The following is a 25,205-nucleotide window of genomic DNA, read 5'->3' as shown; positions in this document are numbered from 1 at the left end:
ACAGCAGTGCAGTGGGATGGGGAATGTGGGTTGTGGTCAGTTCATCCCACATTGTCTCTGCCGCTCATTCCTCAGCTAGATATCTGCTTCGCTGTGGACTTCCATGGACTGCAGGGGCACAGCCTACCTCACCATGGGCTGCACTATGGGCTGCAGGGAATTGCTGCTTCTCCGTGCTCCCACTCCAGCTTCTCCTCTCCTTCTGCACGGACCTTGGAAGTCTGCAGAGCTGTTCTTCTCACATGTGCTCACTCCTCTCTCTGGCTGCAGTTGCCCCTGTGCAGTAACTTTTCCCCCTTCTTAAATACATTATCCCAAAGGTGCTACCACTGCCACTGACAGGCTCAACTTTGTCCAGTGGCAGGTCCATCCTTGGAGCCAGCTGCATTGGCTTTGTTGGACATGGAGGAAGCTTCTGGAAGCTTCTCACAGAAGCCACTGCTGTAATCCCCCTGCTACCAAAACCTTGCCATACAAACCCGATACACATCTTTAATGGAAGGGGAAACAGGGACAGTATTTTAGTTCTTTATCCTATCAGTTGCAACAGTAGTCGAAAAAGTCAGTAACCACAAAAATTAGAGATAATGTTTTCCCTCTTAGAATAACTGGTATGTAAGGCTTGTCTTGCCCCAGCCACATCCATTCCTGATTTATGTTCTCCTCTTCTCCCCTACTCCCTGCATTAAAGAGGGAGTGGGCCATTGCTGCTATAATGCTCTTCTTCCCTGCTAGAGGAGAAGATAAATTTCAGTTTTATGCTCTCCTCAAGTGTACTCAGACACATGGAAGAAATATCTTACAGGTGTTTGTATCATTGCAGGTACTCTAGAGAGCTAAAAACTCTCTGTATTCCAACAGTAATCTTTCCTGCGACCTTAGTGTACCGAGTCCCACCATTCAGTGGGAAAATGGGTGGAAAGTTTCAGCAAAATGGGGATGAGAGCCTGGGTGTTAACTGGGGGGCTGTAGGGCTGATGCTGTGGGAGAAGCTGTACACAACTTCATACAAAACAGCAGCTGGTCATTTCTGAGGGAGCTGGACCTTTCTTGACATCAAGATTTGTCGGGGGGGAGGGGGGGGGGATATCAAACCTTACCCTTATTAACATCAGAAAGTAAATTAGCATTATACAGCCCTTCGTATCAGACCTTTCAGGAGTTTCTCATCCTTTTCATTTAGACCAGGTCTCAGGGGGAAAAAATCCAGTAATAACGCACCGGTATGATAATTAGTAAGCACATTCTACATAATTACAATGTTAGCATCTCAGGGGGGAAATGAAAGCTTGTGCTGTCCCTTTAATGGAGCAATTTGATAATCCTCTTAGCATTTTCTCTTTTGGCTGATAATATTTCACAGAATTTTACTTTGTAAAATATTCCTAACGGGAGGCTTAAGCAATAATGCACATATTATGGAAATGACTCTCATTAAGTATAGGGAGAGACTTCAGCAAAGCCATGAACTGCTTCGAAACATGTAACCCCCATTAGGAGCTTTATTTAAATGTTTATTCACTGAGCAGTAAATGTTTATTATAGAATGGTTTATTAAAACATAAATTAAGGAACCCTAATTATACTTATCACAAGTGTTCAAACAATACGCATTTATCAAGACTTAACAAAAGATCAGGGGTGAGGGGAAATGCATTTGCATCTTGGCCATACCATATTTGCACAAAACCAGTGACTCTGATAGAAGGCAAAGATGCAGATCTCAAGGCAAGTGCTCTATAGCTGTCCCTAAGCCTACAGCATCTTCCCAAGCAGCTTCAGAGGCACCTTCATTGGTCTGTGCATCAGCCTTCCCATCTGTAAAGTAGAAGTGATACTTCATGCAGGGGCTGCAGGGATTTCGTATTATTTTTGCAGTTCTTTGGTTTTCAAGGTGTAGAAAATGCTGTACATGTCTCATAGTGTCCTGATCATAGTGTTGCTGACATGTAATCGAGGAAACATGACATAGCAGTTGGTTGGACCAAGGTGTGGTGTTCTTTCTATTGATTTACACAGAGTAATAGTTGATGTTCCTTCAGGTTTTCCTGTCCCATCCACTGTGGTTGCTGGGGAGGGGATAGGCTCTAAATAATGGCAGGTAAGAGGAGCTGGTGATGGTCCTTAGCCTGACCTTCCTCCCAGTGTGGACCCTTATTCTTAGAATCGTGGACCAGGTTAGAGGTCAGGAAATATCAGTTCAGAAGCACCATACCACTGTTATTACCACTTACTCATTTGTTGCCTTTCAGAGGATCTCATAGATATTGAAATTACATTTGGATACCCATTTCCAGTAAACAGGCTGATTACCCTCATTATTGTACCAGGTTTTTGGGGATTTAGGGTTGAAGAGGAGGGGTTGGCAATTCTCTTGCTAATGCTAAAGTTGCCTTCAGCTGTGGAAGTTATAACTGCAGGTCTCCGGTGGGTTTTAAGTGTCTTTCTGTGGATGTTTTCATTAGGTCTGCATCCCTTTTCTAGCTCATCTGCAGCTCATCTCTTTAAAACTTTGCTGCAGTTGACAGATGCATTATGGAGGATGCTAAATCTGCACATTTCTCTATCTACATGTTTGAAGGTGTACTCTGCTGCAAGCCCCCCACTTGGTCTGGTTTCTGATTCTTTTTTCCTTTCATATTTGCAAGTTCTCTCAATTTTGTTGCTTTCCAATGTACTTGTTCTCTGTGCTGGGCAGTATCACGATACTCACTCTTCTAGAAGCAAATCCATAGCACAAATGTTGGTAGGGGTCATTGCAAAGCATTCTTTTTTCCTCCTAGGGGGTATGTGTATGGTGCAGTGCCGTGCAGATACACACGTGTTTCCTGCATGGTAGTGTGTGGGCAGCCCGTGTGGCCTCCTTTCCCAGGACTTGTTCCAGTTTCTTCTCTTTTCTCTCTTTGCACCCTCTTTCTGCATGACTTTGATTCACAAAACTTCCACCACCATCTCCATTCTGTTGGTAGCTCCCACCTTTCCTGTTCTCTGGTGGCTCTTCTAGTCTATTCCCACCTGTATCTCTGCTTTTTCTTCTGCTGTGCCCTGAAACTCGTGGATTTCTTCATCCTTCCCTTCCAAAGCATCCCTCTGTCCTCCTGCACACACTACTCTTGAGCCTGGCACTGTGCCACTCCTTTCTGTCTGGATCACATCCTTATGTTTCTCATGATGGTAGAAAAGCAAGCTCCAGTTTTGTGTTTTAGTACACCAGAGGCAAAGGAAAGGTGTTACAAGAGCGTGTCAGTCTGTGCAGTCTTCCTAGGTATGGAGTAATCCCTACCACAAGGATGCCAGAGCTGCCATCTGGGGAGGAGGCACCAACTGTCTGCATCTGTACAGCCTCATGCATGAGGTTTTAGTGGAGGTGGAAAGGAAAATGCTGATTCCTAGAAACAAGGCATTTTTGTAGGAAAGAAATTGTTTCAAGTAGTTTCCTGTCATGTTTTAATATTTTATAAAAATTAGGTCATTTAAAGTGGTCTTACTTTGTGTAATTTATAACTCCTGGAAATGTGGAAAAATAGTATTAATGCTGGCAATAATTTTGAAGACTGTGAAAACTGAGTGGTTTAATTGCCCAAACCTCTTTCTTTTCCTAATGTTGGATAGGACTTTTTTACTTTGTGATTTATTTCCACATCCCAGCCCAGTTCAGGACTAGGAAAAATGTCAAGAACTCATAAATGCTCACTGAACAGAAATTGCTTTCCCGTGAACATGTCTTTGCCAGGGCCTGCAAGCCTTGGAAATCGGCTTTCCATGCCTCTAAAGAGCAGCTGTACCAAGTGTGCTGGTGCCTGGGTAATGCGATGTATTGTCGGGGACAGCAGAGGGAGTGCTTTCTGTAATGAGCTATAGATATACAGGCAGGGTTTTCCACGGAATAATTTTGTAGCAGGGTTAATTGAACAGTTAATCAGGAATAGCAAACAAGGGCTCCATGGAAGCACAGTTTACAGAGAGGACAAAATTGCTCTATTTTTCATGTGGCTATCTCAGTATTATGGTTGACTTTCTTTATCACCCACTAACAGTCTTGCTTGGAGAATGCTTATTAGTTTGGAACTTATACAGTTAATCTGGTAGTTTAGAAGAAGTATTATCACAGCCTCCCGTAAGAAGCCCATGTCTCTAATGGACAGGGGACTTTGCAGCATCAAGGTCTTATCTGCAAACCAAGAACCTTTATTGCAGTGAACTGGCTATGCAATGATCTCCTGAAGCCACTAATGCCCTTCTTGCCCTCCCTCCTGCCTGAACACGACAGTGGCAGAGACACTGGGGTTTGCACTCCCTGGCCCTGGTGTCCCTCCATGCCCTACATCATGGCCTTTCCTGATGTTACTGCACTGTGAGACCATGGAAGCCCACGACTGCAAAGCTTTATCTCTGTAGAAAGGATGAAAAGTAAGGAGGGAAAGGATTAAGCTGCTGAAAGGCATCTGGTTTTGCTGCATGAAGGCACAGTTCAACCATGCGCTGCTTGTGCAGGTGTGGAACAGGCTCGTCCTCTGCCAACTTTTTGGCAGCCCCCCCACCCTCCCCAGTCCTCAAGGTTGAGTGACCCGTTGCTAGTTTGTATGTATTCACCCTATAGCAACATTTACTGCTAACAGATCCTGGGTGCATGCTGAGGAGCTCATGTACAGGCTATTATCTCCCTTTCTGTTGGAAGCTGAGCTTTGTTGCTCTGCTAACCAGCACAGCAGCTGAGTGAGCACAACATAAAGTTCATGGATTATTGCAGGCAATGTCCATGTCCTCCCCAGCGGTGTGTGGCAGGGTCATCTGCTCTTCACTGTTCTGTTCTACTAGGGAAATTCTTTCAGTGCCTATTTTTGCCTAGTATTTTTGCTTTACGTCCAGCATAGTGGTGACACGTTGGTTATTCAACCATAATTCAGTATATAAAACCAGCTGTAACTAAGCATGTTGCTTTCTGCATGGCTTTGAGCGCTGAAGCAAAAGTCACCTGACTGAATGGGTGTTTTTCCAACAAAACAGGCTCCAGGTTGTTTAGATGAGACTTCAGTGAGCATTTTGCAGCCCTGGTTCACTGGAAATCAACTTTAGATGTGTCATCCCACAATTTAGATGTATAATCCCACAAATGCCACAGTGCTGCTGCCAGATCTCAGCAGAGGTGGGATGAGCATGCTCCACAGTGCCCACCAGAGCTTCTTGCTCCCACAGTCATGCTGGGAATGCCACAGGGCTTGCGTGGAGGATCCTATCACTGTGGTGGGGGATCAGAGACATCACATGGTTTCCCCATGCACTACAGATCTGTTCCTTGCAGTACATTTTCTAATCCTCTTGCCATTCTGGCTACAAAGGTCTTGAAAAAGCTTCTCTTAAGAGTGATTTTGCATCACTTAATAATTCTCACCGTTAGGAGTTTCTCAGACTGTGATTTAGTTTGTAATGTGGTAGCCACAGAGAAAGCCACAGACCCAGCACTAGAAAAGATGTAATAATTTTAGATTTGGAGGTCCTATAAAATTCAGCTATCAAAAGCAACTGGTGGGGCTCAGGTTGGATGGGAGTTTGATCAGTCTGGTATAGTGGAAGGTGTCCCTGCTTGTAGCAGGGGTGTTGGAACTGGATGAGCTTCAAGGTCCCTTGAACACAAACCATTCTGTGATTTTGTGCCCTTTGTGTGTCCCTCACCTGGGGGCATATTGCTGTGTCCTGGTGTTGTCATACCCAGTGTGCCCATCTCCTGTGATCACGCACATCTTTCTCCATCAGTGTCTGATGAGGAGGAAATGGCAGCTATCACGGCAAGCAACACAGCCATGTGTCTGCATTTTTCCTACCCTGATGCGGGGGATATTGGTTCATTCATTAATGTAACTATCTTGGCTGTTCTGTGGTGCTTTTCTTTCTTATTAATAAAAATGATGCAAAATGAGGGGAAAGCAATTTTATTTTAGGGAAAAAATGAAATGGCATCACCAGTGATTGAATGCAGCCTGGTGGAATGTGATGGGGCTGTCTGCCACCCACCAGCCATGAGGAAACCAACAGTAACTGGGGAGAAAAGCTGAAGTACTTTATTTTACTTTATTTTGTATACACAGTGTTTGGACTTTCTGTCTCCATGCACTGTTTTGAGGGGATTTGCCTAAATCTGTTTGTTTGGTTTAGAAAAAAATATGTAGCCAAATGTTTTGTTTGTATCCACTGACACGTTTCAGTCAACTGCAAATGTCTTTTTTGGGCATGCAGGTTTTTGTTTTGCCTGGAAAACAAACTGGAAGGAAGAAAGCAACTTGAATTTCTTCTACCACCAGCTGGGGAGACACCTCCCTGTAGTGGATCCAAAACACAGAGGCATACACATAATATCTGGGATGCAAATACTCCCACTGAACCAATTCACAGGTTGGAAATTGAGCTGGTGTTTAAGTGCCTTGGTGGATTGAGGCTTTAGGGAAAACAGACAGCACTAAGGAGCAAAAATGATCAATTAAAGAACTCTTAATGAATCAGAATACCAGCGAGTTGGAAGGGCCAGAAGCTGAAAGGCAGATTAGAGAAGGTGTGAAATCACCTGTTCAGTGTTTCTCACTAGGTGGTAGCCACTGCTCTGTGCTGCTTGTATTTCACTGTGTTTTCTTGGTAAAGCTGAAAAGAAGGAAACTACTTGAGACACCATTGCCAATCCTGTTAACTTCTGTTACACAAACAGTAGAGAGAATCCATATGTTTGTTTATGTTCCATGCACAGAATATAAAAGAAATTGGTCTTTCTGGGACAAGTTCCTGTCTTTTAAATTGATTTTAGTTACCTCAAACTTTGGAAATACTAATTTGTTTTCTGATGCAGTTGATGGATTTAGCTATAAAGCCTCGTGCTGTTTAAGAACATAATGTGTGTAGTAAAGGTGACTAACCCCTGAGAATGTCTCCACTGATGCCAGGTGGCACATATGCTGTCATAAAAACTTTTTCTTCTTTTTTTCATGGTGATCACAAGAGCTTCTCTTGGGTAGAAGATCATTTTAGGCTCATTCATTACCTGCTGTGCTGGTCTCTGCATCTATGGTACACTATCTCTGTGCTGAGCATTGGACTACAGTCCTGCACACTTCTTGATACACCAGATTGCCTGTTGTGGGTATACAGATCATCTTCTGCCTGCATCCTGGAACATTCTGACACAGAGATAAAAATCACTCTGAAAGGCAGCTGAACTTTTTGGGATATGGTTGGTGATAGCTGATATTAGGCTGTATATGTATCATTGTCCTGGGTTCAGCAGTAGCAGTCTTTTTTCTCCTTCTTAGTAGCTGGTGCAGTGCTGTGGTTTTGACTTTTGGCCTGGGAACAGCGCTGGTAACACCGATGGTTTTAGTTGCTGCTTAGTAATATTTAGTCTCACCAAGGGCTTTGTGAGTCTCATGCTCTGCCAAGGAGGAGGAGAAGCCGGGAGGAAGCAGAGACAGGACACCTGACCCAAACTGACCAAAGAGGTATTCCATACCACAGCATGTCATGCCCAGGATGTAAAACTGGGGGCAGTTACCCGGAAGGGCTAGATCACTGCTCAGGTCAGGCTGGGTATCGGTCAGCGGGTGGTGAGCGGTTGCATTCTCTTCCCTTGTTATTTCCCTTATCATTATTATTATTGTTGGCAGCAGCAGTGGTTTGTGTTATACCTTAGTTACTGGACTGCTCTTATTACAACCCGTGGGAGTTACATTCTTTTGATTCTCCTCCCCATCCCTCCGGGAGCAGGGGACTAAGAGGGGGGGAGTGAGTGAGGGCTGAGTGGCTGAGTTACTGGTTGGGCTTAAAACATGACAATCATCAAGAGAAATTCCTGACAATTGATATTTGTAGTAAAGCTGTCACTCCTTGTGGCAGAAAAGAAAGAAACTGACTGGCAGATCATTCTCTGTTCTTAGGACTAAATTCAGAATCTAGCATTAATCAGAGGTGTGACAGTGCTGGAGTTTTACAGCATCGCTGCAAACTTTCGTCTTCATTTTCAGTTTTCTTGAAAGTCAGTCTTTGTCCAAAACCAACATTTCAGGCCTAGGGCTACTGAAGACCATCTTTAAGCTCTCCTTGTGATTTTGAGCAATACATCATGAGAGCAATGAGGTTCAGATGATACATTGCACCAATACATCACAAGAGCACTTGCACTTTCATGCTGTATTAGTATAATACACTATCAGAACACGATCACTGATTACTCAAAAAAAACAGGTTTTGACCCTCAAGAACCATCCTCATCTCTAGGCTGAATCTGAAAACTGTTGATAATGATAAGAATAAGCAATCGCATCTTTGGTTTCTCTAGGGTAAGCTGAGAGAAAAGAGTGGTATTTGGGAAATTTCATTAGCTGAAACATCCTTGTGATTTCATTTTCTTCGCTGAGCAAATGTTTTTATGGATTGAAGTTAACACGATAAAGGTGTGTTTGAATTTTCTTACAAATAACCTAAGAATTTTTTATTTCTTTGGGATTTCATTATAGACTTGCACCCTGTTTTGAGAACGTTGCAATGAGGGGCATGAATTTTAGCTGATTTCTACCTCATCAAGTTGAGGCAGGTGCAAGCTGTTTAAATTCTCTGTAAATCATTTGGTGCTCTTTCTGATTCAGTCTTCTGTGGTTTTCTTTTGAAGGATTTGGACACCATCTAAAATGATCTGGAGGTGCATAAATGCAATCTGTCAGATCATTTGCTGCCTCTCCTCTATGAGGTGTTGTCTGTGAGGGTTTTTTTCCCTGAAGAATTATTCTCAGTTGGGTTTTGTTGTTTTTTTATTCTCAGAAGAGAGTGAAAGAGACCTGGGAAAAGATAAAAGAACACTTTGCAATGTTCTAGCTGAACTTTCTGCTGAGAAGTAGGTAGCTGAGCATTTGATTTCCTGGTACAGTTTGAGTATTGAAAAACTTGAGTTATCCTTCCTATATGGTATGAAGAGACTGTCATCATCTCTTAACAGAAAAAAAAAAGTAGCAGTAGTAATAATACAACATCAAGCTGGTAAGGTGGCAAGTCATATATTTGCTTTCTTGTCCATGTTTTTGTTCTTTTTCCACGTATCTCATCAACATCTGTGGCAAAATTGTCCCTCACCTCCCTCCAATACTTGGTATTATTTTACAGTCCTCAGCTCTGCTACCCCCTGAGCAATGGCGCTGCCATCAGGAGAGTGACACTTATGCTTCAAGCTTTGCAAAACTGGGCTCATAACTCTTGTGCCTCACGTGTTTGGGACCACTTGGTGCACTGGCACCCATGACCCTGCAGCATGTGCCCCCAGCATTCTCCTCGTACCACAGGGTGTTTCAGTCTATTGTTACAACCTAGTTGATTCTATGATTCTATTCTAGCTATAAGCTCCTAGAAGGTAAAGCAAAGCATTAAGGTGGTTTTAACCTTGCTAAAGACATTGCATTAGCCATACTGTACACCCTGGTGAGTGTTCTTTTCTGACAGCCTTTCTACCTGCGTGGTCTCTGTTGTGTCCCATCAGTTCCTCTGTCCTCAGCTTGTGCAGCACGGCACTGAGCCTAGGAATGCCCACACAGACCCTCTGCCCACAACTGCTACAGCCATGTCCCACCGCTGGCACCTTCTTAGTCTTGTCAGTTCTGAAGTCATAACACACAGCTCCAAGGTACATTGTAATTTCAAAGCTGTGGCTAAATACGTTTCCGACTGACAACTATGAATCATTCCACAAAGCCCCTAAATGTCCAGGCATTTCATGCTGAAGCCCATATAATACAGCAGAGCTGCTCTCTCATATTTTTCTGTTTTTCATCTTTTATATTCTCCAAAGAGCTGAGATACAGTTATGGAACAGTTTAATGTATTTCCCTCTGAAAATAATGCTGTGGGAGCCTGTGCGTGGTTACTTGTGTGTTGACAGTAATGCTGACAATCCAGAAAAGAAAGTCAGGATGTTGATAATCACCATTATTTTGTTTCACGTTTTCAGCATGTTCATGTCCATGTGCTTCCAAGGAGGAGCGGAGACTTCAGCAGGAATGACGATGTCTACGAGGAGGTAAGGACTTTATTCCATTTCTTGTTCTGAGTTGATTTTTGATTTTAGAAAATCACCTTAATGATACAGGCCCAGCCTTGAGTGTTGGTAGTTAACAGGATCTTTACTGGTGGCAAAGATGCTGTGATAGTACCAAAACCTATACTGAGATTTCCTTGTGAACTCCAGCTCAAGCTGTGGCACACGGGTTCACACGGGGTCCCCAAGAAGGATGCAGTCAACATCTTTGGTACTTCAGTCTGTCACTGCACACAGAGTGAGGTGACATCTCTACCAATAGTTGTGTTCTCCTAATTTGAGGGCACAAGGAAGAAGGGTGACTGCACGGTTAGCTTGGCATGCAGGGAACATGTCCTACCCCGGCTGTTAGCCTGGGGTGCCAAACCTCCCCCTTTAACATGGGAGAAGATGGGCAGCTTGTTATAACTCAATCACAAATTGCCTTCTGGCCTGATTTTTTTAGGGCTCTGCTCAGGCTCTGGATGAATCACTTTGTAGCCCCAAAGATGAAAATTAAAGTGCGACTCTGCATATGTGATAAACACCTGTGTGCAGATTGTATGGCAGAGCTGGGCACATAAGCTGTTCCAGCATGACTCAATTACTGGCTTTTGTTTAAATGAACAATTGTACTGACATTAACAAAAAGTTTTCCCCAGCTTGACAGCTGTCACAGTGAGTTAATGAAAGAATCCCACTATTGTTGGATGCACTGATAGTTCTTAGTGGGCTTGGTAGGGTTCTCCATCTCAAATATGACATCTCCTTCTCTTTCTGAAAATCATTAATATAAACTTGTTCAGTGATACTGCAAAACCATCTGCTTGAAGGAAAATTAATGACATTTTCTGCTTTTGTATTTTATCCTTTGTGATATATACATGATGACAACTCCCTACTCGCAAAAGAACTGTAGTTCTACTAGTAAAGCTGTAAATATGCATAAGTGGTGAAAAACTTTATTATTGACCCGTTTCATGAAGCATAGAGACTGAGAACCCCACTAATAAAGGTAAAACCTGATAATGAGAGTGCTGAGCAAGAAGATCACATGAAAATACATGATGGCCATCTTATATGCTGCTGTAGTTGAAAGCAATTAAGTGAGGCAACTTGGAAGTTAACTGGAAAGGGTTTGTCAAGCACTGGGACAGGCTGCCCCAGGGAAGTGGATGCACTCACCATACCTGGAGGTATTTAGAAGATTGTGTAGATGTGGCACTTAAGGACATGGTTTAGTGGTGAACTTGGCAGTGCTGGCTTAACAGTTGGACTCAATGATTTTAATGCTTTTTCCAACCTAACTGATTCTATGATACTATGATTTTTTCCTTTTCAAATGTATAAAATGGTTTTAGATGCTGCACCAACCCGTTTCCATTTTTGTTGTACTTAACAATTCCATTCCTTTCTTTTTTAACACATTTGTCTCTTCCTTGTTATTTGTAAATACAAACAGGAAAAACTGTTAATGAACTAGACTATACATTTAGTGTTGTTAAAAAACAAACAAAAGGGTGACAAATTGGTGAAAACCATTTTTATCTTGTCATTCTCAGTTACAGCAGTTGTAGGTGTTGCTTTTGGCAGACAAAGGAAGCAAAAATATTTAGACAAGGATGTGATAATATAACTTTTAGCAGAAGAATGTATGGCCTCAGTCTAACCAGGTATTCTTGAACACCACAGAACTAACTTACGCTTTTGTACTGACTGCAGCTGAATGAAGATTTAACTTTTCTTAGGATGTCAGGAAAAAGAAATCTATTTGATGATATAAAAAGTTTGGTGCAAAGTTGTATAGCTGGCTGGATTGGAGGATGGAGGGTTCAAGAAGTTCATGCTATCATGAGTGGGTAAACCTATTCTGAAAATGCAAAATGGACAGGTTATTGAAAATACACCTGACTTGGAAAACATTTGGCCCTTCTGTCCCTAAAGCAAAAATCTTTGATATAAGGCATCTCTGTGTTGTACCAGCAGGACATATCCCTTTGTCAAGAAGATATTTGAAAAGATTTAGGAAGATATGTAGATCATGGTGGAGCAACAGGCTGAGAATCTATGAGGGATAGAGAGCCATTAGGTGAGATGTAGGTGCTGGAAAGAGCTTTAAATCCATCGTCCCTGAAATTTGTACTTGGGACAATCCAAAACTTGTTTATAAACCGTGCTTCGTTTGCATGTGTTTGAGTAATAGATGGACTAGTAGGTTAGACAGCAAAGACCACCTTCCAAATTCGTCCCAACAGCCTTTTCTGTGTAGTATATAACATATGGAGGGTGATCAGCCTCCCTTAAACGATTTGTGTTAATTGTAAAGCACACCCAGGCTGAATTTTGCATATTGTGGTGCCTATACAAACTACCACAGCTAAAGACTTTACCGCTATTTGGCTTAATTTTCACATGTCCTTTAATCTCGGCTGTGGTTCAACACATCTGTGGCAAGCCTCTACTATCTGTAAATGCCTTTGAGCTCTCCAGGCTCTGCAGTTGTCATTTGTGTATGCTCAGCAGATTGCTGACAAACCCCATTGCTCTGGGAGTGTTTGACAGTGAAAGGAATGCCCAGATGTCGAGACATCAGTCCTCTTAGGGGATTTCTAGAGTTGAGACGGCTAGGAAATACTTCCAGTCTCTTACTGTGTGCTTCATTTCTCCTATTTGGTTTGGGAGTGACCACTCATCTGACAGAAAAGACAGGTTGATCCCTGCTTAGTCTGTTTCCTGGGCTCTGGTATCTTAAGGCTTTGGGCTATGAAGATCTGACACGGTCTTGTCTAAGCAGGTTTTAAGTATAAAGAGTGTAATTAGAGGTAAGGTATAATTTTAGCACTTGTATTTTAATGAGGTTGCTGATGGACACTAGTGTCTGCTGAATATTTAGAACTTCAGTGCTGGAGCATTAATTGTAGAAAGGATAATAGAGAGGCTGACACCTATTCCACAGGCATTTCTTGGTGGAATATGCCACTTAATATTTTGGGTTTCTGTACCTCAGTGCCTATGAAAGAAGTCACTGTGATTTTTCTAAGACAGAAATCTGCATTGAATGTTCTAGATGTATATCTTCTGCATCTTTGCAGGCCTTTTTCCTGGAGGAGTATTTCGCAGGAAGTGTTAGCTATCCCCACTCTGCGTTCACTGTAATGGAAAGCTAAAGGTATAGTTTTTCAGTCCTTACAATTGTCTACAATTAGTTGAAGCCTAATCCTGCAAGTTTGCACCTCAGAGTTAAATTAGTCCTACCAGGTTTTTATAGGATCAGGCCCTTCATGTTTTACTGTTGCTGGATTACTTATCTGCGTCTTTGGTAGTTCTTATTCATTGATTTACTTTATTTCTTGGTCAGCAGAACTACAGCAGCTAAATATCAGGAAACCTTTTCATTAGAACACCTTTTTATTCATCTATGTTTTCTGTTCAGTTTGAAGTAGATTGATATTTTTGCATTTATTAATCAAGGAACTCAGAGGCCTTCTTATCAAGGAGCTGCTTGCTTTTGAGTAATGAGTTTTCTGCAATTGTAAGGGCATGTCACAGTAACTGATAAGAATTTGGTATGAATGAGGATCTTTACTGTAGAACAGCAGCACTCTGTGTGGGTGCAGTCAGCGCAAGTACCGCAGAGTTGTTGGAGGTCATCATGTCCAAGGCATTCAAGGACATTATCTTGAAATCATAGAATCATAGAATAGCTAGGGTTGGAAAGGACCTTAAGATCATCTAGTTACAACCCCCCTGCCATCGGCAGGGATGCCTCACGCTAAACCATTCCACCCAAGGCTCTGTCCAACCTGGTCTTGAACACCGCCAGGGATGGAGCATTCACAACTTCCCTGGGCAACCCATTCCAGTGCCTCACCACCCTAACTGGAAAGAATTTCCTCCTTATATCCAATCGAAACTTCCCCCATTTAAGTTTTAACCCATTACCCCTTGTCCTATCACTACAGTTCCTAATGAAGAGTCCATCCCCAGCATCCCTGTAGGCCCCCTTCAGATACTGGAAGGCTGCTATAAGGTCTCCACTCAGCCTTCTCTTCTCCAGGCTGAACAGCCCCAACTTTCTCAGCCTGTCTTCATACGGGAGGTGCTCCAGTCCCCTGATCATCGTCGTGGTCCTCCCCTGGACTTGTTCCAACAGTTCCATGTCCTTTTTATGTTGAGGACACCAGAACTGCACACAATATTCCAGGTGAGGTCTCACAAGAGCAGAGTAGAGGGGCAGGATCACCTCCTTTGACCTGCTGGTCACGCTCCTTTTGATGCAGCCCAGGATACGGTTGGCTTTCTGGGCTGCGAGTGCACACTGAAGCCGGCCCATGTTCAATTTCTCATCAACCAACACCCCCAAGTCCTTCTCCGCAGGGCTGCTCTGAATCTCTTCTCTGCCCAACCTGTAGCTGTGCCTGGGATTGCTCTGACCCAGGTGCAGGACCTTGCACTTGGCATGGTGTCCTGGGTTCAGCAGTAGCAGTCATTTTTCCCCTTCTTGGTAGCTGGTGCAGTGCAGTGTTTTGACTTTCAGCTCGGGAACAGAGCTGATAACAAGCGATGTTTTGGTTTGGCCAAGGACTTTGTGAGCCTCATGCTCTGCCAGGGAGGAGGGGGAGCCAGGAGGAAGCAGAGACAGGACACCTGACCCAAGTTAGCCAAAGAGGTATTCCATACCACAGCACGTCATGCCCAGGATGTAACTGGGAGTTAGCCGGAAGGGCTGGGAGACGGCAGGGTTGTAGGAGGTATCGGTCGGAGCTTGGTCGGGCTGGGGGGGCTAGTTATCGGTCGGCTGGTGGTGAGATGATGTATTCTCTTCCCTTGTTATTTCCTTTATCATTATTATCATTGGTGGTAGCAGTAGTGATTTGTGTTATACCTTAGTTACTAAACTGTTCTTATCTCAACCTGTGGGAGTTGCATTCTTTTTGATTCTCCTCTCCGTCCCTCCGAGAGCAGGGGGAGGGCAAGAAAGGGGGGGAAGTGAGCGAACGAGTTACCTGACTGGGTTTAAACCACGACAGTTCCTTTTTGGCGCCCAACGTGGGGCACGAAGGGTTGAGATAACGACAGATTTGACTGGATTAATAGTCACTCATCACAATGACGATTTATTGGCTCTCAGAGTTGTTTCGCTTGATCTCACAGCTTCAGAATGTTGTAACTTACGTAGAGCCGGTATTTGCTGTGATAGTGTTTATCAAGTGTGGGGCCTGGGCTAAGGTTCTTGTCTCACTGTGCTTTATGGAAATGGCTTGTAATACGGGCGGGCTCCAGCAGCAGGGCGGGACGGACGTGGCCGTGGACTTGTACCTGGCCGTCCGGCTGCTCTTCACCGTCCTGGCCCTCACCCTACTCTCCATCTTCGTGAGGCTGCGGGGAGCTGAGGGGGAGCGGCCCCGGGAGCCGGCGGCAGCCGAACCGGCCCGGGAAAGCGGCCCCGGGGACCAAGCGGCGGCGGGAGCGGGGCCGGAGGCCGCGAGGGGACGGCTGCCGGTGGAGGAGGTCGGGGCGGTCGAGGAGCAGAAAGAAGGGGCTGCCGAGCAGCGGGAGAAGGCGGCGGAGGAGCCGAGCCCCGCGGAGGAGCCGAGCCCCGCGGCCGAGCCGAGCCCCGCGGAGGAGCCCAGCCCCGCGACGGCCGAGAGCGTTTCCCGGAAGCCGCCTGCCGAGCCCCAGGAGGATGCAGGAGACCACGCAGCATTTCCCAGCAAGGCAGAGGAGGAAGAGCTGGACTCAGGAAAAGAGAAGCTGGTGGTGGGAGAGCCGGCAAGCACAGCAGCTACACCAGCCCCAGTGACAAGTACAGCAGCATCAGTTGAGAGTTCTGAAGGTTTTGAATGGCCTTTGGGTGTCCTTGGTACCTGCCTGCTGATTGTGATGGGGATCAGCATGTTGGCACACACACAGGCTGTGTTCTACCCACGACCATTTTGTCTGATCTCAAAAGTTAAGCAGAGTCAGGTTTGGGTCTTGTCTGGGGTTAGACGAGGATATGGGGGGACCAAGAAGTTTTCCCCAAGGCTGGACAGCCAGGAGTGGCAGGGTGTGTGGGACAGTATGGGCAAGTATCTAGTCCACTGGGCCCCTCCAGTGCTTTGGAAGCATTGGAGATGGAAGGCAGCTGTGTGGAGTCCCCAGCAACAAGCTGCAGAAACTGCTGAAGGGGACAGTGAATTATTTTGAGCCTGGTGGGCCCAATGCACTTCAGGCCATCAGAGCAGAGATGCAACACAGAGATGGACTCATGATCGAGGGGTGGACTTAGCAATGGACACTATTGCCCAGGTTATTCACGAGTGTGAACACTGCACACAGTCTCTCCTGCTCTGGAAGACTGTTACAAGAGATGGAGCCTGACATCATGGACCAGATGGACTCAGCAGCTTTATAGGGACTGGTCCATGCACTAAGATAAGAGTGCACTGAGATAAGAGTGATGGTATATTGAAAATGTGGGATCTGAGCATGACGTGAATGGTATGGAATAAGGGGTGGATAATGTCCTGGGTTCAGCAGTAGCAGTCATTTTTCCCCTTCTTGGTAGCTGGTGCAGTGCAGTGTTTTGACTTTCAGCTCGGGAACAGAGCTGATAACAAGCGATGTTTTGGTTTGGCCAAGGACTTTGTGAGCCTCATGCTCTGCCAGGGAGGAGGGGGAGCCAGGAGGAAGCAGAGACAGGACACCTGACCCAAGTTAGCCAAAGAGGTATTCCATACCACAGCACGTCATGCCCAGGATGTAACTGGGAGTTAGCCGGAAGGGCTGGGAGACGGCAGGGTTGTAGGAGGTATCGGTCGGAGCTTGGTCGGGCTGGGGGGGCTAGTTATCGGTCGGCTGGTGGTGAGATGATGTATTCTCTTCCCTTGTTATTTCCTTTATCATTATTATCATTGGTGGTAGCAGTAGTGATTTGTGTTATACCTTAGTTACTAAACTGTTCTTATCTCAACCTGTGGGAGTTGCATTCTTTTTGATTCTCCTCTCCGTCCCTCCGAGAGCAGGGGGAGGGCAAGAAAGGGGGGGAAGTGAGCGAACGAGTTACCTGACTGGGTTTAAACCACGACACATGGTTAAACTTCATGAGGTTGGCATCAGCCCACCTCACAAGTGTGTCAAGATCCCTCTGGATGAAATGTCTCAGCAGTTTCATACACTCAGCCACCTGTGGGCAGTCCTCATTCAAGAGTGTGTTTGAAAAGTCTATAGCACAGCCTGTCCCTGGTCTCCACTGACTGGTTAGCCATTACTGCTATATAAATAACATTCATCATCCTTTAGGTTGGCAGGTAATAGCTGTACTGGGCCAGAGAGTATGGGGCTTTCTCAGAAAGGAAGACTGAATCAAAAGTGCAATACCACTGTTATGAGTACTGACCTCAGTAAGTTAATTTTGAGGCTGACAGATTTGGATGGGCAAAGGCAGCCTGGCCTCTCAGTGAAACCCTGAGCATCCCTGGCATGCAGTGACGTGTTTTGTGGTGCGCACTCCTCTTCCTCCCTGAATTCTGTTTCACTGGGTGGTAGCATCCTGCTGTAATACACGCAGCTGCAGCAGTGGTGCACATCCAGGGCTGTGGATGCAGGGCAAAGAGTGCCCATCCCCTCACCAGCTTTGCTCTCATGCCCACCTCGTTTCCTTGCCCCTCTTCAGTTCCCAACCTACACTGGATAAGATACTGTAAAAAGGGAAAGCATGAACAAGTGAGGTTAACCCAAACCCCTGTGTCTCCATCCCCTGGCTGCCTGCCAGACCTGCATCATGGACCTCTTGTAATGATCCTCAGTGAAACTTCCTCTTGTGAATTCTTCAGTAACTTAAACATTTTGTAAAATGCAGAAGGCAGCAAAAGAATTCACTTCATGCTGTCCTCCGTCCCCTCTGGCATTCTGATAAGCAGTGAGAGAGTCTCTTCGGGAAGGATATTTTAACTTAGTGATCTCATTCAGCACATTATGTTAAATGATTTTCAGCAAGAATACCTGTTAATAATCATTTCAAATTCCAGGGAAGATGAAGGAGGGATTTTGGCATGTGACTCTGGAACCTGCTGGGCTCCTTCTTCAGGCTGGCAAAACAGGGGAACCATGGTGAATTCAGAAGTTTAGTCAAACAAGCCTGAAGTTTAATTCTCCATGAGTGGCTTTTGACTATGACATGCCTTCATTCCGACCTGCAGACAGCATCGCATGTGCTGCTGGGCACAGAGCCTGGTGGAGGGCTTGAAATGCGCACAGCTGCACTGAGCTGTTTGGGCTGCTTCCTACTTAAAGATAAGGTGTATAATGAAAAGATAAATAAGCCCTAATCCAGGTTCGGCTAGACAGAATGGAAAGATGCCCAACAGCTTCTGTGAGCATTGGATTGAACTATTCATGAGAATTAATGGCATGCAGAGCTAATAGGTTGTTTCTTGGCCTCGGAATTATATTGTACCTTCTGGGAACATACTGCAGCCTGCTGGTAGATCCGTCTGCTGCATCTGAACTCCCTCAGGACCAGAGTCTGCTTTCTTTGCACCCTGCCTGGGTAAACCCATGGAAAGGGAGGGAAGCAGCACTGAATCATTAGACTGGTATTTTCTTAAAATTTTGGTTTTTTTTCCCAGATACAAGTTTATTTCCCAATCTTCTGATGCAGCAGCAAATCAATTCTTCCCAGTAGGCTGTAGGTTTTATCCTAATCTTGACAATGTTGCTCTTTCTGAGTGCGAGCATCAGAGGAGGTTCTACTAGCTAAGGAGCACAAGCCTTTCTCAGTTGCTTCACGAGTCTTGTGATATTCTAGCGACTCCAGCAGGGCAAGTCAGATTAACTGTGTGTGAATATTTCCAACAGAGTATTGCAGTAGAAGATAGAACTGTGCAAATAACGATGGTTTGGATTTGGAGCTGAACAGACAAAAAGTCATTTTGAGTTGACCTGAAACAGTATTTTCCTTTTTTCCATCAAACAAATTTCCTTTTAGAGTTAAACAGGATGATCTGTTTTCTGAACCATGATATTTTATCTGATTATGGGTTGAAACCCCCTGTAGACTGCTGGCACATCCTGTAAGCATCTTGCATGTGCCCAACCTACAGAAGGCAAAAGTGACAAATCTGTCAGTAGGGCCCAGTAGGAATACTGGGAGATGTCCTATCATCACATATATCTCCCTAGATGTAAACCCCATGGGTCTGTGGTATTTTCTACCCTTTCCGACCCTGTGAGGCATTTCTTAATTTGGTACCTGAAATCTCTGAGACCTTCCTGTATGCTGCATACATTGCTGCACTTTAAGATAGCAGGATATCATCATCAGAGCTGATTAAGCGCTATTCCGTTCACTGATATCTTCCCTCAGATCTAGAGAAGTGCAATCAGCTCAACTATAGGAATGAATTAGAAGTGGTTAAAAGGGTTCCCATTAAGGCAGCCATCTCTCATGATCACACACATGCCCTTTACACCTAGACTTTATCTGGAAGGTAATGTACATTTGACATTTTACATATCATCGTGTAGTCTCATTGCCCTCTAGCCCGTCTGTCTCTCTGCATTCCGTCACTGCTCTTGCTGCTTCTTACCCTTTCCTGCCTCAAGGTTTCTACAATCGTTTTCCTCGTAAGTAAAAAATATTGGCTTCAAGAAATCACTTACATTTAGTCTATAATACAGCAGAGACAAATTATTGTGACCATTATAAAGGATCTCTTTGCCCCTTCTGTAGGATGTTTACTCGTGGAGTATTTGCTCTTTTGTGTCCTTGATGGTAGTTCATTGGCAAGCCACTTAGTGATAAAGAGCCTCCAGCCAAAGACAAGTTGCTGATAAGGGGATTAAAGCAAATATGGTCTCTTTGGCCCCTTTACTCTGTAAGTGCTTGGACTTGCTTAGCTGCTCAGGTGCTTCTTGCGTATTCCCAGTAATGATGTAAAACTGTCTCTAGACCTCTACTTATCCTTGGATGCACAGTGGAAGCTGAATTTGTGCGGGTGGGGAGAACATACCCCATTAGTATCCTCTTTGGATAACTGGCTTTTTTGAATAGTTGAGAAGGAAAGTAAACAAACCTATCAGGGAGCTGGCATTTTCCAAAGAGAAGACTTTCCAAAACTGAAATATTACTATACATTTAGAACTAAATCTTAGAATCCCAGACTGGTTTGGGTTGGAAGGGACCTTAAAGCTCATCCAGTTCCAACCCACTTCCATGGGCAGGGACACCTTCTACTAGACCAGGTTACTCCAAGCCCTGTCCAACCTGGCCTTGGACACTGCCATGGATGGGAAATAATGCTTCCTTGCATTATGTTTAAAGTTCAGGCTGTGGGAGCTGCTGATTGGTAATCTACAAACCACATCACACTGAAATCCAATGCACTCCACAACAGATGACTTCAGCAATTTGTTCTGCCAATAACAAGAATTTGCAGAGTCCCTTCTCAATCCATAGGACTGGTTTCAACCCTGTGACCGATACGTAGCTAGGTAAAGTTGGTATGGTTTTAGCTTGTGATCCCACAAGGAAAGAGCTCTTTGTATCCTGTAATTTGGGCAGTTCCTTTATCTGCTGTCTTGCAAATATGGATCACAGTATTTTGAGGGATGAACTTTGTCCAGTAGGTGTTCAAGTACCAGGCACCTGGGAAAGGATCATCTTACAGAAAACACCATCTGAACTGGTTGTTGCTGGCAGTTTTGTTGGCTTACCCAGCGCCAAATGAGTAGTTTCAGCGATTTGGATGTGATGCTCTCTGCAGCTTTCTAAATATGTTTTTTGTAATTGAAGGTGGGAGTATATTAATGAAGCCAAGTGTTCTTCCTGGATGGGAAGTAAAGAAAAGTCTGATGGGATGGGTTTACCAATACCTGCAAGGTCAAGTTAATTTTTTTTTTATTCAAATGACTGAAAAAATAAGCAAAACATGAGAAATAAGCTTTCCAGGTATGTGGTTGTATTCTGGGTTTGTTTGTTTTGAGGGAAAAAAAGCATGCTTTCTTTTTCCTTTATATATTTGCCCACTGTTTTCCTTCTTTTTTTACCTTCTGGGGAAATGAAAGCATAGAAGAAAGCTGAACTGAAAGAGAGTTAGAAAAAAATTGCAACAATCCTAAAATGGAAAATAGAGAAGTGAACATTTGTGAGGTTTCACAAACTAAAATGACATGCTGATGGTTTAAATGAAATAAAAATCACCAAACCTCTCATTTAGGCACTTTTAAATGTGCAATCGTTTATTATAATGAAAGTGAGCATTATGAAGTCTGAAGAAAAATACTTTTAAATAAACAAGTATTTATACATTTCCATATATATATTTATGGGCATACACTTAATGGACATACACGTATAGGCATATGGACAGAATGGAGGGCTCAGAAACGTGGAGTATTTTTGACCCCTCTAAGATATTTTCTGTGGCATCCTAGAGCTGTGCATTTGGGTTTTATTCATAAACTTTGTGTTTGTGGGAACTTGTGGACCTTCTATTTTCTGCAGAAGTGAATAGGATTTCAGCATCTGTATCTCTAAGCAAGATGTGATTATATCATGACTTTGCTCAGTATTTCTGTTACAATAGTCATCAGTGGTGCAGTTAACAACATTGAAATATAAATTGCCATCCTTGTGGCTGTAGTTAACGCCTTTCTGTTTACCAGCTCACTGTGGTTTCACAGTTAACTCAGCACCTCTTTCTGTATAAGACAACACTTTACAGCTTGTGGTCTGGCAGAAATGCTGTAGAGTTTATCCTCGTGTCATGGTTTAACCCCAGCCAGCAACTGAGCCCCACGCAGCAGCTTGCTCATTCCCCAGTGGCGGAGTAAAGAGTAAAATGAGAAAGTAAAATAAGTAGAAGAGTAAAAATGAGACAACTCGTGGGTTGAGATAAAGACAGTTGGATGGGTAAAGCAAGAGCTGTGTGCACAAGCAAAGCGAGCCAAGGAATTCATTCACTTCCCATCGCAGACAGGTGTTCAGCCATCCCCAAGAGAGCAGGGCTCCATTGGGCCTAATGGTGACTTGGGAGGACAAACACCATCACTCAGAACATGTCCCCCTTCCTAATTTTACCAAACATAGATTGGGCCCCATTCTACACCATTATTGCCATATGTTAAGAAGGACTTAATGTGCCTAAAAGGCAAAAGTACAGAATTTTAGACTAAATACTGCAGGGATATGAATTCCCTTTCCGGAGGCATTTGCTCAAAATGTGTTTTTTTTTCATTTGGGCCACAGTGATGCAAGTACACAGGCCAGTTGCTGGGGCTGCAGGGGCTCAGGTCTCCCATGTGCAGACCTGGTGAGAATTAAGCCCGTATGATATCAGGAAGAAGGCTGATGGTAAAATGAGTAGGGAATGAGAGTGAACATCAGCTTTTGTGACAGTGTCTTTGCTATGAAGGTAGCCCAAAGAGACCCCAGACCTGTTCCCTTACTGGGAAAGAAAATGTTTATTTTCATTTCAGAAAGGAGATTTTAATAAGTCATTGCAGCAGAGTGAGAATTTAGTTTGACAGAGTGTCAGGATAATTATACACAATTTGGTTTTGTTTAAATATGTTAAGCACCATTGTTTCTTTCCCACATTAAGGATTGACTTGAGTGCTTGGTTGCAGCAGTTTTCCTTAATTGCTTTAATCCTTGGCCTTAAGAAAATGAATACTTTAAATTTACACTTGTTAAGTACACTGCTAATGAAGGAAAGGCTTTAGCAGTCTTTGGCAGAGCAAAACTGTATGTAAAAAAAGAAATCAAAGAGAAAAAAGCGAGAGGGAGAAGCTAATCACCAAACCATTCTGTTAATGCTTGTTTTAATCATCCTGCCTGCCCTTCCTGGCAGACAGAGCCATTAGGCTGCAGTGGCAGGAGGCAGCTATCACCATCAAATGGCGCTGATGTTGAGAATTGGGCCCAGGAGTACAATTTGACTTGTCAGTTTATATAGACATAAAGCTTCATTGTTGTGCACAGACACAACTGGCTTTTTAGAAGTCTTATTTCCCTCCTGATGATATGAGAATCGGCTCCTCTGTCTCCTACTGTTCCCCACCCCTCAAATTTATTAGGTAGGGTTTATTTAAAACTTAAACTGGGGAAGTTTCGATTGGATATAAGGAGGAAGTTCTTTACTGTGAGGGTGGTGAGGCACTGGAATGGGTTGCCCAAGGAACTTGTGAATGCTCCATCCCTGGCGATGTTCAAGGCCAGGTTGGACAGAGCCTTGGGTGAGATGGTTTAGTGTGAGGTGTCCCTGCCCATGGCAGGGGGGGTTGGAACTTGATGATCTTAAAGTCCTTTCCAACCCAAACTATTCTATGATTCTATAATCCTGCACAGGGTGTACATGGTAGTGCAGGGGCAGGTGGGCTTCAGCAGTGCCATGAGCAAACCATAGCCACTGCACTTCCCAGCTTCAAACCACCAGATACCCATTGGGGTAGAGGGAGTGGAGAGCTTTAACTCGCACACTGGGTGATGTTCCCTTGCAAGGAGTTTTAAAATGCCCATATCACTACGAAGTCTTCAGAATTGTTAAATCTCTATGGAATTAAGTGTGTGTGTTACCACACAGAGGATGCTCAGAACAAGAGAGGAGCTAACAGTGTGTCCTTGGGGGGCAAAAATTAAACATCTCCAAATTTAATTAATTACTAACAACATACAATCTGTTCTCAAAAACAGCTCGTGTAGCTTTTTTCCCATGTATAGGAAACTTACGTTTCTGACAGCTAACTTGTGTGCTGACATCTTTTGGCTGAAAATGCCTCCCAGTGTCGCAGAGAGCAACTGAAAGGGTTTCAAGTAGTGCAGTGCAGCATTTTTCTTGAATTTCAGCTTTTGCATTCTGCAGAATGGAGGCAGTGTTTATTGGTGCCCACATTGAGCAGTGGCATTTGCTGCTCCAAGAAAAAGCAAGCTTTAAAATCCCACTTGACTGAATTGCAACCTAATTAATTATAGCTATCCAAGCACAGGTATTCCAATAGCCAGGGAAAGCATGGAAGGAAAGCAGGCTTCATCCCGCATTACCTGGATAGTTACAGCACTGTGTATGGGGCAGGCAAAGAGCCCCTTCCTGTGTTTAACTGCAAAAACTAATCACAAGTTTGTGGTGAACATAAAAGCAAATCCGACCAAACATTTATAGCTCCTTTTGTCTATGTGAATTACTTCTGTGTACTTGCAACTTGCTTCTAGAGAGTGTAACCTATGTGGAAGTGGGAAGGTATTGTAATACATGGAGGCTTTAATAGGAGAAGGCCTATTTTTAGAATATCGTTTTTCTTGAACAATCGCTTTTCCCTTCCTTCTTTTTTGTGAGGAAAAAGGCTGTTCTCCTTCATTACATTCGTGTTTTTGAAGTGGCAAATGCACACAACTGCCAGATCACGTACAGCATAGGAGTTACGCAGGGTTTTCTTCAGCTGAAGCATGATTATGAGCAGTAATTGAGATTAGCTCCCCAGGAGAAGGGACTCTGCTCTCTTCCTGATTTTTTTCTCAATAAAATAGTTGCACTTAATGCATTTACAAGCAGACTCTTAAGTGCTAACATACTTTCTTCCCATACCCCTGCCATTTCTGTGGCAGCCTTACTGAAAAAATAACAATGCATAAAGCTGCATAAACACTTAAGGTCTTAGGTGTCTGCTTCCAGGGGCACTTTCAGATTTTCTTCTTGAAGATGATTTCATTTTACACTTTTACATGTGAAGTGCCTTGGTGTGGAGATCTTAGAGTTTGGGGGTTTTTACGTGTATTAGTTAAGTTTCCTACCAGCTCTGTGAGTGCATTAAGGTGTGGTGCTGAGAGGTGAAGGGACATTGTGAATTTATGGAGTGAGCTGGTGTAAAATGGATCTCTAAACTGATTCAGAGAAAACTCCAGGAACTTGCCAACAAAGTTTAAGTTGACAAGCAGGTATTCTTTATTGTGGCACTAGGAGACACTGGGGATAGCTCCTCCAGGCGTATCTCCTCCAAGCATCAACCAGACTGTGATTATATTGTCTTTAAACATACATATTCATTAGATTACATACATTACATCATACTTTACTTTTAGAGAATGCCTCTCACATGGGCACTGAAATGTGGTAGTGGGTTTTGGGACCCCTGATGGTTATTTCTTCATCACTTTGGTTTAGGATCGTTGTCATGCCAGTAGCCA

The 25,205-nt window shown here is 44.0% G+C and overlaps 1 protein-coding gene across 1 annotated transcript in view; it reads left to right on the top strand.

The window, feature by feature from the left end:
• The window catches only part of FHIT (fragile histidine triad diadenosine triphosphatase), a 426,482-nt gene that overhangs the window by 324,214 nt on the left and 77,063 nt on the right, over nucleotides 1-25,205 (top strand). The window contains exon 5 of the mRNA XM_062630204.1: nucleotides 9,974-10,042. Coding sequence (XP_062486188.1) covers nucleotides 9,974-10,042 — 69 coding nt within the window. The remainder of the gene's footprint in view (nucleotides 1-9,973; nucleotides 10,043-25,205) is intronic.

This window comes from Pezoporus occidentalis, unplaced genomic scaffold (genome assembly GCF_034315485.1).
Source record: "Pezoporus occidentalis ecotype Australia unplaced genomic scaffold, CSIRO_AGI_Poc_V1 ctg35, whole genome shotgun sequence".
Classification (NCBI taxonomy): domain Eukaryota; kingdom Metazoa; phylum Chordata; class Aves; order Psittaciformes; family Psittacidae; genus Pezoporus; species Pezoporus occidentalis.
Note: the sequence above shows the minus strand (reverse complement) of the source record. Positions and strands in the feature narration are given on the sequence as shown.